The sequence below is a fragment of the Octopus bimaculoides genome, chromosome 28, assembly GCF_046866305.1.
Source record: "Octopus bimaculoides isolate indiv1 chromosome 28, ASM4686630v1, whole genome shotgun sequence".
NCBI lineage: Eukaryota > Metazoa > Mollusca > Cephalopoda > Octopoda > Octopodidae > Octopus > Octopus bimaculoides.
The window spans coordinates 13,147,907-13,160,427 of NC_142955.1; the positions used below are offsets into that span (position 1 = coordinate 13,147,907).

General features: G+C 38.1%; 2 protein-coding genes across 4 annotated transcripts in view; one reads left to right on the top strand and one right to left on the bottom strand.

Annotated features, from left to right (window-relative positions):
• Positions 1-5,645, bottom strand: part of LOC149130593 (uncharacterized) — a 10,299-nt gene extending 4,654 nt beyond the window's left edge. For both annotated transcript variants that reach the window (XM_089343918.1, XM_089343916.1), the window contains exons 1-3: positions 4,675-5,645; positions 3,805-4,142; positions 751-929 (exon numbers count right to left, since the gene is read on the bottom strand). In XM_089343918.1, coding sequence (XP_089200044.1) covers positions 751-929; positions 3,805-4,135 — 510 coding nt within the window. In that variant the 5' untranslated portion in view covers positions 4,136-4,142; positions 4,675-5,645. The remainder of the gene's footprint in view (positions 1-750; positions 930-3,804; positions 4,143-4,674) is intronic.
• The window catches only part of LOC106882933 (uncharacterized), a 40,647-nt gene that overhangs the window by 12,284 nt on the left and 15,842 nt on the right, over positions 1-12,521 (top strand). The gene's annotated exons all lie outside the window — the stretch shown is intronic.

Here is a 12,521-nt window from a genome sequence, read left to right on the forward strand (position 1 = left end):
TGTGTGTGTGTGTGTGTGTGCGCAAGTGTGTGTCGTATATATATGACATGAACTAACATTCACCTGATATCCATGGATAATACGGATTTTACTGTAATGATCCCGGGAATATGGATTTAGCTCGTATGAAATATGCTACTCGCGGAGACGCGCGTAGCGATGGATTAAAATATTTATAAATTCCATCCATGGATTATTATTGCTATAACTATGTTTATCCTACTTTGAATCGGAACACCTCGGTACAATTCCATAAAACCGCTATTGCAGGTTGGAATCATTAGGCGGCACCCGACGCAATGAAATATCAGTTTTTATATGAGTACTCAAAAACGTTTCCCGTGAAAGAGATTAAAAGTATGTGTGTGTGTATGTGTGTGTGTGTGTGCGTGTGTGTGTGTGTGCGTGAGCGCGCGCGTGTATGTGTATACGTAAAAGTCGAACAATAAGAACAAGTGCTCAACGCCGCTTTGGTGGGTAAAATTTGTGTATTTAAGCTACCATTGGTTTCATGTTCAGATGAATTTCTTAATATCTTAACAATTTTTTAAGCTGATTGCCTGCAAGGAATGGCATTCGTCTGTATTGTGGATGAAAACATGAAAATCTCGCCTTCCTCATAAATAATTTTTACAGGTCAAAAATGTCAGAAGCAATTGAATTGATCTAAATATCTGTTAATCATTATTGTTGTTATTATGAAAATAACAATATGTGTTTGTGTGCGCGTGTATGTGTATGAATACATACCTCATCAATTGGAAGATATTTCCAGAAATCAAGAATGGGATGTCGGAAGAAGTTGGGACAAAAGGTACCAATGCATTTGTCCACATTCCAGGTTGAAGGACTTCCTATATTCATGAATGAATTATAGACTTTCGAACCAGCTCCCATTGATATGGCATATGTTTTAATCCATTGGCTGTCTGAAATAATAATGATAGTAGTAGTAGTAGTAGTAGTAGTAGTGGCTTCAAAGCTGAATACCTGAAACATTATTTCGGCCATGAACTCACGCGCAGCCGCAGTAGTTCGGTATGGTGCTAGAATATTGAAGTGAACAGAGGAGGAGAGATAGGAGTTGGGCAGGAAGACAAGAAAGCTTCTAATGATGCATGGAGTCCATCATCCACGTGCAGACACTGATCGTCTCTACACGAAGAGAGCAAATGGAGGAAGGGCACTGATAAGTGTGGAAGACTGCGTACGTATCGAACTCGGGAGCTTGATGAGACACCTATGCTAAAGTAAGGAAACCTTGCTAGTGGCAGTTAGGACTGAGGGAGTATTGAAAGACTAGAAAAAACGGCAAAATAAAGGAAGAAATACAAAAAGGATATGGAAAAGCATAAGGAAACAAGGGACTCCACAATAATTTCCATGTAACCACAATAGAAGTTGTTGGAAAAAATAAGTGGGATTGGCTGAAAAAAGGAACACTGAAGAAAGGGACACTGAAAATAGAGACTGACAGCACTATACTGGCAGCACATAGTCATGGCTTGTCCACGAATTCGAGGGTCAACCTTAGGAATGAGCAAGTTGCACCGCTGTGCCGCATCTGTAATAGAGTGGACGAAACCATGGTTCATATCACTTACGAATGGCCTAGACATGTCCAAAACCACTACAAATTTTGGCGACACAGTTAGGTAGCGAAAGTGCGATGTTGGAACCTGTGCGGAAATTGGGGGTTAGAGAGAGGTAAGACGTAGTATGAGAACAAATCGGAGAGAATGGTGGAACCACAGTCAAGCAAAATCCTCTGAGGTTTCCAAAACCAAACAAATCAGGTGCTAGAGCATAACAGAGCAGATCAAGTAGTTGCCGACAAGATGCACCACATGTGCCATACAGTTGATGTTGCGCGCCCCTTTGATCCGCGAATAATCAACAAAGAAGGCGAAAAAAATAGATAAATACAACACTCTTAAGTACGAAATATTCTAGCAATGGAAAATGAAGCAGGTGAAGATAGTGCCAATCCCTGAGGGGTCCTTAGGGACAGTATCAGAAGGCATCAAGAGGAATATAAAGGAAAGTAGAAAAGAGTGCCCAGTAGAACTGTTACAAAAGGTTTGCTCCCTTGACGCGGTCAGAATAATCCGGAAAGTATTAGTTGAAAAGGACGGATAACATGGTACCATGGGCTGGAAGCAGCATGCCCGCTACGCATGCAAGACTCCAAGAATTCCAACAAAATCTGTGGTAAAATGAAATAATAAGAATGGATTCAAATTTTGTCACAATGGCAGCAATTTTGGGGGAGGGGATGAGTCGATTACATCGATCCCAGTGTTCAACTGGTACTTATTTAATCGACCCGGAAAGGATGAAAAGTAAACTCGACCTCGACGCAATTTGAACTTAGAAACATTTCGTTCAGAATGCTAATGATTCTGCCAGCTCACCGCCTTAAAAAAGAAAAGATATGATAATGATAATAATATTAATAATAATAATGATAATGATGATGATGATGATGATGATGATGATGATGATGATGATGATGATGATGACGATGACGATGATGATGATGACGACGACGATGGCGATGACGATGGCGATGACGATGGCGATGACGATGATGGTAATAATAATAATAATAATAATAATAATAATAATAATAATAATAATAATAATAATAATAATAAATAGCCCGGATGCAGTACCAGGCAGTGGCTCTCATGGCTTCTGATCTTAATTGATTGGAAGTGTTATCATGTACATTGTTTTGTCTTGGTATAAAAAGATGGGATACAGCAAATATTCTGCTCAATACCACAGATTTGCTTGTCAGTTGTTTGACCTTAACCAGTTGAGCATGTCCCTTGGTGGCCGACGATATGTGCATCTCTGATCATGAGCAGAAGTAGTTGGAGAAAATCATAGCCATGTGTTGAGAGGAATTCTTTGGGGTTTGAATAATTCACCTTTGGAAACATGGGTGTTTTGCTCAACATCCTTAAAGAAACCTATTCAGGGACCTTTTGAGTGAGATGGGCTACTCGACCTGAAGAAAATTCTAACTGGGTCCCACCTGCGAGGTCATGTGCTGTTTATCTTGATATGGGATCACCATGTTGCGCACATATGGTTGTGATGCATGTGTCTGGTGTACCCTTATCAGATGGGTAATCATACCGACAAGACTATAAAAGCTAATAAACCGGATATTATTATAAAAGATCAGACAAAGAAGACGTGTTTATTAATTGACAGGAGTATTCCCTCTGATCATGATATAGCGGCGAAAGAATTTGACAAGATCAGTAAATATAAAGACTTGCTAATAGAAATTGAAAAAAATGTGGCACCTCAAGGTGACTACCATACCAGTGATTGTAGGATCTCTAGGAATGATAAAAAAAAGGTACTGAAACCTATTTGAAAATGATACCAGGCTTACCATCCCTACAGGAAGTGCAAAAAATCGTGCTAACTGGAACGACTCATGTACTGAGAAGAGCATTATCGCTGTGAAAACAACATTCATTCATTATTTTTTTTTTTTTTTTTTTACATACATATTTTACCTGTGAATTTGCGTATGTAAACTGGGAATGCATACAATGAGATTCTCTGCCCCAGGTGTACGGAAAACACTTGGCGAGAAATGGAAGAACATTTGAAGAAGGTAGAAAAAAAACAACAACAACAACAACATAATAATAATAATAATAATAATAATAATAATAATAATAATAATAATAATAATAATAATGATAATGATAATAATAATAATAATAATAATAATAATAATAATAATAATAATAATAATGATAATGATAATTCACTTACTTCTGTAGAAGGACATCTCGTTGCGGTCGTTTGTTCTGGCAACTGTCATTTTATCTTTCGGTGAGTAATTCTTACAAACATGGCTGACATTGTTGTAAGTGAAGAATTCCGATTGGCTGCTTAGAGAAATCTCGGCACATTTCAGAAGACATCGAGTGGAGAAGAATTGTTCTGTTGACGGTTCCTGACGGTAACGGTAGGAATAACCAGGAGGCAGAGATCTGTAGCTACCTGTATAAAATTCCCGATTTGAGGCAACGGTCAGAATTGCAGTAAGGGTTAATAGCAGCACTGTGGTCACGGTTGGAATGGTAGAAGGAAACTGGAACATCTTGGCTCTAGAATCAGTAGAGGACGATGATATGAATATGTGTGTGCGCATGTGTATATGTGTGTGTGTGTATGTTAGAAGATGAGGAAGAAAATTTAGAGAGAGATGGAGAGGAAGATACAAATTCAAAAGTGGAAGAGATAAAGAGAAAGAAGCAGAAGAGAAATTGATAGAGAGATAGAAATAGGGAGAGAGATAGAGAGAAATCGACGATGGTATAGGGAGAGCGAGAAAGGGATAAGGGGAGATGTAAAAAGAAAGATTAACAGATAAAAGAAAGTGAGAGACATAAGAGGAGATGAGAAACATAGGGGGAGCTAGAGGAGAGGAGGGCATGGAATAGAGAGAAGAGAATACGTACGACATTGCTAGAAATAGATAGAAATACAGAGAAGGGACGAGAGAAAGGAAGAGATAAAGTGCAAGAGATACATTTGTGAGGGGAAATGAAAGAAGAAACAGCTAATAGAGAATATCTGAATTAAAAAGAACGGGATGGTCACGGCTGGAATATCTTTGACGCACAAACATAATCTTACCTTCGTTTTGGGTGGATGCAGTGATTATGTTATTCGTGGGCAACGAGAGACGTTGTCAGGTCTGTCCACTACGACCGTCCAGTAATGTCCTCTCCTCGGATGACCGTCCACTTACGAATATAATGCCACAAAATATGAAGGATGCCCACAAATCCCGCTTTCAGAATTACCACAGAGGTCAGCACTGTCTCTAGATGTCAAGTCAGAACCCCTACGAATGCCGATATTGTTCACTGCTTTCAAATGTTACAGAGGCCGACTTATCCTTTTATCCTTTCAGGCTCAATAAAACAAGTATTAGGTGAGCAGTGGGGTTCATATAATCGACTGGCCCTTTCCTATAAAATTTCAGACCTTGTGTTTATAGTAGAAGGAATATTATCTACTGCTTCCAGAATTACCACAGGGGTCGGCACTGTCTCCAGAGTTCCTTCGAATGACAATGTCTGCACTGTCTCTGGAAGTGAAACCAGAGCGCAGGTTTCCGAACTGTTCCCTGATAGTAGGACTGCTCGCTACTGTCACCAGTATCTTCAGATATCACGACTCTATACAATGGTCAATAACATACACAATGAGATCAACGCTGATCATTAATGATATTATGCCTTCACCTACACGGAACTAAGCTAAACTGTCTAACACGAATATGAACAGTCACGCTTCCCTGAACACGTTGGATACCCAAATGCACGTTCGATGGGATGTGTTCGATATTGATGTAGGCCGTGGCGGTGGTGTTGGTGTGTTTGTTGTGATGGTAACGCTTGATGTAGTGAAGATGTGTGTGTGGGGGGGGGGGTATAGTGATGGGTTCGAGGGTTTCGTTTATTTACGACTTGATTTCTTAATTACACCAGAGTATAATTACTTATAATGGTGATACTTAACAAAAACTAATAATAATAATAATTCAGCTCCATTGAAGACCATGAGTTGGCAACGCATCGTAAGCCACCCTATAATTTGCGGAAAAAATCATCTGCGCGCTGGGTATACATCGGCCCTTCCATGCGTCTTTTCATTTATAGTTCGTAATCTTCCCGATTTTTATTTACGATCATTGCACAGCCGTTCTTTAGTTTAAGCAGGCGTGTGTGTGTGTGTGTGTGTGTGTGCGTGCGTGTACTTACACACATATATATACATATGTGGAGATTTCAGCCTTGAAGATGAAGATCGAACGGGCGTCCAGTTGAATCTGATGATAAGCTCCTTGAGGCATTACTTGAAGAAAATCCTGCATTATCAGTTGAAGAAATGGCAATAAAGCTTAGTTCATACAATACAACTGTACATTATCATCTTCAACAACTTGGAAAGGTTCTTAAACTTGGAAAATGAGTGCCTCATGAATTGTCCGAAAGCAACTGCAAATCCCGAGTTGACATCTGCTCTTCTCTCCATTCAAGCGAACTCATTTCACCCTTTTTGAATAGACTTGTGACTGGTGACGAAAAATGGATCTTCTGTCAAAATGTTAAACGTCGTAAACAGTGGCTTGGTAAAAGGGAAAAAGCTCAACCACAACCGAGAAGGGAACTTCATGGGAAAAAGGTTCTTCTCTCTATCTGGTGGGATTTCAAAGGAGTAATTCACTTTGAATTGTTATCACCTAACGCAACAATCAATGCTCAAGTCTGCTGTCAGCAATTAGAGCATTTGAACCAAGCTTTGAAGAAAAAAAAAGACCCGCTTTAGTGAATCAAAAAGAAGCGATGTTTCATGAGGACAATGCGCGACCCCACACTGCAAAGATCACATAACAGAAGAACGAAGAGCTTGGTTGAGAAAAAATTCCTCATCCACCTTATTCTCCCGACCGTGCTCCTTCAGAATCATTTGAGGAACATAACTTTCGCAAACCAGGAGGAGGTCGAAACTGACATGTCAGAGTTCTTCGCTTTGAAAACCAAAAGAGGTTTACATTGATGAGATTAAAAAGCTTGTAAATAGATGGAAGGAAGTCATAGATAATCAGGGAAAGTATATCGATGATTAAATTTCAATACAATATAACATTTGATCACTGACAGTATTACGTCAACGAGGTTCATGCCCACATCGACTGACAGTCACCAGATGAGGTTAGTTGGTTGAATTAAATCTTATATTGATTATCGTTAACATGACTGGCTTTCAGGTTCAGAAATTCATGTTTGAGCGGTAGAAAATCGATAGGTTCGATACTCAACAATCAGAAAGTTAAGTGCTGTCATATGTTAAAAACATGGTTGCATTTAATGAAACATGAATAGATTGAAAAATAACATAAAAATGCAGCATTGAGTTTATGCGTCAGTAAAAGATTCTAGTTCGAATCCGGCTCGTTTCTGTATATATATCAACGTATCAGATACGGAACACATGATATTTCTTATACGATTTTGTCTCAAACAAGTCTTGAGGCCAGCGTAATACAAGGGACGACGAAGATCGAAAGGAAAAGGGCTCATATATTCAAAACAGATTGATTAGCAGAAAGCTTAATGAACTGAATATCATAGAAAAAAGGAAGAAAGGAATAATGTAGTGAGTTCGAGAGAGCAGCAGTTTGAGGAAAGAAGCTTTTAGAATAAAAGCACTTATGACTGACAAGAAGCTCAATAGGGAAACAATGCGTCTTTGAAAGAGAAATGGGTGACACGTTTGAAGGCTTTGACAGGAGTTACTAGACAAGACATTTCACCAGAGCAATAGCTATGGAAATACTGGAGGTAAAATGGTGTCAGCATACGATACGATTTGTAAGCATCTAGTTAGACAGGTGTACAGAATGAAGGGACGGAAATATTTTTCTTTAATAGGCAATTGTTTCTAAAGCACTTTATCCAACCGAATCCAGATGTGCGATTAGGTTTCAACCTTGGTAGACACTCTAACTTCACTTTTCAGAAAAAAATGTAGTTTACCTTGATTTCTATTCAGCATTGGGAATGTCTCTTTTATGATAACAGACTCACGTATATCTGTTTTAAGGAAGAGTCTCTAGGGTGTTTAGACACGACATCGTAGACAGAATATATCGGAGACGATGCTGAAAAGTTCTTCCCTTTTGAGTAAAAGAAAATATAGGAGGATCAGTTCATTATGATTTTTAAGCGATAAACTTTTCAGTTTGTTTACATATGTAACGTGTTACCCCTAAAACCATCTTAGCAACATCGAAGCAGGCAGGTACGGGTAAATTGTTGGCAAATACTTTGGTCATTTCATTTGCTTCGATGGAAAATGCTCATTAACATACATTTTTTGTTTAGTCACCTGGAGCAGTTTCCGCAGAACGTGGGAGATGTTGGTGAGGAACAGGGAGATTGATCCCACCAGTGTATGAGGGTAACAGAGGAGAGATATCACGGGAGATGGGATGTGAACATGATGGTTGCTTACTGTTGGTGTATAAAAAGGGACGCCCAACCCTAAAACATTCGAGGATGTCTAGGAAACAGGGATTTCTCTTTTTCAAATCGACATGAGACGTTTTTTAAGGGTATCATGTTAAATGCGTAGGATTTTGTAGGATTTTGTTGCGTTTGTGATTCTGTACGAATAGAATTGAAGGACACTGGGCCTCCTTTCGTATTCTTTCTATCATAGGCAGGAACTATCCCCATTTCTATGCGAAACATTACTACAGCTAAACTATCTATGTACAAAATCAGCTATATTCATAATTTTATTATATTTAAACAAGGAAAAAGTTAGGACGATCTAGTCTTCACACTTTGGCCTTCTGCTCCAAAGAACAGGACATAAAATCAAGGTAAACAACATTTTTTTCTGAAAAGTGAAGTTAGAGTGTCTACCAAGGTTGAAACCTAATCGCATATCTGGATTCGGTTGGATAAAGTGCTTTAGAAACAATTGCCTATTAAAGAAAAATATTTCCGTCCCTTCATTCTGTACACCTGTCTAACTAGATGCTTACAAATCGTATCGTATGCTGACACTATTTTACCTCCAGTATTTCCATAGCTATTGCTCTGGTGAAATGTCTTGTCTAGTAACTCCTGTCAAAGCCTTCAAACGTGTCACCCATTTCTCTTTCAAAGACGCATTGTTTCCCTATTGAACTTCTTGTCAGTCATAAGTGCTTTTATTCTAAAAGCTTCTTTCCTCAAACTGCTGCTCTCTCGAACTCACTACAGTCGTCCTTTCTTCCTTTGTTCTATATGATATTCAGTTCATTAAGCTTTTTGCTAATCAATCTGTTTTGAATATATGAGCCCTTTTCCTTTCGATCTTCGTCGTCCCTTGTATTACGCTGGCCTCAAGACTTGTTTGAGACAAAATCGTATAAGAAATATCATGTGTTCCGTATCTGATACGTTGATATATATACAGAAACGAGCCGGATTCGAACTAGAATCTTTTACTGACACATAAACTCAATGCTGCATTTTTATGTTATTTTTCAATCTATTCATGTTTCATTAAATGCAACCATGTTTTTAGCCTATGACAGCACTTACCTTTCTGATTGTTGAGTATCGAATCTATCGATTTTCTATCGCTCAAACATGAATTTCTGAACCTGAAAGCCAGTCATGTTAACGATAATCAATATAAGATTTAATTCAACCAACTAACCTCATCTGGTGACTGTCAGTCGATGTGGGCATGAACCTCGTTAACGTAATACTGTCAGCTTGAACTAAATTAATTTACTAAACTGAATATTTTCTCTAACATTTTCAGTTATCTATATTGCTTTCAAACTTCTTCGCGTACCGGCATACTATTAAATACAGTACACTATCAAAAATCGTACAAAATATATACTAGCTTTTAAGCGATGAGTTAAAAGTTGCTTAAAACTGAGCAACATGTCTACAAAATCCATAATCGTGGCTTCTCTTTAATCTTGTCCTTTCTCAAATGACTTGCTCTTATATTATTTCACTTCACACCAGGGTTGTGTTTCCTTGTGCAACGAAAAAACAAACGTATTCAGAAAAGAAATAAATCTATATTATATCAAATACATATATACATACATTCGTACACACACGCACACACAGACACACACACACACAATGTCCGATAAGTTTCGATAAATCTCACAATGTCCGGCCTGAATTTGACAACTTGCATAAAAGGCAAATACACAAAATCCCATCCAAAAAATAAAAGTATCTTTAAAAAATCAAAATCTATCAACTAAATTATGACTGGGAGATGACAGTTTCCTTAAATTGGCCACCCTCGACTCCTACTACGGTTTCAAGACGGTTCCAGAACCTGGTGCATGCGTTCATCACTGCGAACATCTAGATCTTGGCCACCATCTCGACAATGGTGTTGCAGGCAGAACCATTGGTGCCTTTCTCAACCGCGTCCCACACACATAATAATCCATGGGGTTAGAAACAAGGGAATTAAGAGGCCAGAAGTTGGGGTTGGTGATGTTGTAGAAATTTTCCACTTCCGAGACTAACCAAAGATATGGCTAGGATCTGAATCCTGCTAACACACATATACACTTCCATAAGCAACCCTCTCCAGCCACGGTTTGACTACAGTCTCTAACAGCTATAAAGGGCCGTCTGAAATGAGCATAAAGCCCTCTTCATCAATTTCAGGATGAATTCCGTTGTGCGGACGTTATTAGATCGTCTGCTGCGTTATTAGATCGTCTGCTCTCCTGCTAGTCACAGCTTCGCAGTTTCTTTCACAGCTGTCTTAATGCCTTTACAGAGTTCAAACCGCATTGAACATGATACACACACACACACACACACACACACACACACACACACACACACACACACACACACACATCATGTATGTACTTCCAATCTTTCTTTTAAACTCAAATATACAAGATTTCTGCTTATCTATATACACAAGAAAGGACGATGGTCTTTGAGAAAACAGGAGAACGAACGAAAGGAAAATAAGAACAAAATATGAAATGAAGAATTAGAAAAGAAAACAACTAAAAAAGAGAAACATCAAGAGTTGTATCCATTTTGTGTAGCCGAAAGATCTCATATTCTTTATAGATGTGATAATTCCACAGGTCTACTAAATTCTTGATCCGACATTTTTATTAAATACTAGCAGAGGCACCCGGCATTGCTCGGGAATGAAATTGTTGCTTATATACTTGAAGAAAAAAAGGCAAAATATGCTGTATAGAAATTTGAGGACATTCTGTAGATGGACTCTCAGATGAATGATGGCTGGGCGCCTCTCATGAATGGGGAAAATTGAAGATGTGCCAAAAAGTCTCATTGGTACTTGGAAACTTTTACGAAAATTAAAATGGGGATTAAATGAAAAAAATGATTTACGTGAATATCCTCACAAGAGTAATTGAAATAAATGGCGATTGTGGAACACCCCACGCACGCACGCACTCGCGCGCGCATACACACGTGTGTCTTTGTAAATATGTTTGTATACATTTATGTATGTGTGTGTTTGTAAGAGACAGAGTGTGAGTGAGAGAGAGAGGTTTGTTGTCATGCATAAATATACATACATCTTTGGATGTATGCATATGACAACACAGCCCTTGACTCACTCACACTCTGTGTCTTACAAACACGCACGCGCGCGCATACACACGTGTGTCTTTGTAAATAGGTTTGTATACATTTATGTATGTGTGTGTTTGTAAGAGACAGAGTGTAAGTGAGTCAAGGGGTGTGTGAGTGCGTGTGTATGTGTGTGAGACAGAGTGAGAGAGCGGTGTGTATGTAGTATTTACTCTCCCTCTCTCTCTCATACACACGAACACACACACTCACACACAAAATAGAGAGTGAAGCTTTTTTTGGCGTTGTTACGTCAATACCGGAAGTTGACATTGAGGAGCCTTTTTAAAGAAGTGAATCTTAAATATAAAGCAATATTATTTATTTTTAATTAAAAAAATCAAATGAAGAGCCTAAGATTTATCCGAGGTCAAATTATTCACGCATCACAAGTATGGAAGCATTTGGTGAAGTCGATTTCACGTGAAAAGCGATTACACACACATCTCTATTTTATATATAGTATAGATAAACATATGGACAAACTTCTTTCGTTCAGCTGGTGAACAACATCCTCTCCGGATTAAGCATTCAGTCTCATAGCTTTTGATCTCCTCCTCGTTGTATCAATCTACACCAACCGTACTCTCACTCGAACACCATCCACATTAATACTTATTTGAAAGGCAAAAGAACTTCATCCTTTGGTTTGTTTCTTTTTTTCTTTCTTTCTTTCTCTCATTCCACTATATGCATTTATTTGCATGTCGTCCTTTTCCGTGATATTTTCCAAAACTGACCACCCATTTCGAAAATTTGAGCCTCAACTGTTGCCTGGAAACAGAACGCATGATGTACAAGCTTGCTAGTTTATTGATTTTTGTTTTTTTACAGCATGAAACTAATCATAGCTTGAAATTAAAAATTAAATATTGTGTTTGTTAAATGATATTAACGTTTCACTGAATGGAATATACTTATTGTTGATCCCAATAATTACAGAACATTAAATAATGAGTGTGTGTGGCTGTGTACACACACACACACACACACACACACACACACACACACACACACACACACACACACAAACACACACATATATATATATACATATATGTACGTGTGTCTGTATATATGTATATATATATATATATATATATATATATATATATACATATAGATAGATAGATAGATAGATAGATAGATAGATAGATAGATACATATATATATATTTCATTTCAAAGTTTCAGCTCAGAGCTGCGGCCATGCTGATGCAATAAATAAATGTGTATATATATGTATATATATATATATACATAAATATATATTATATATATGTGTATACATATCTATCACACACAC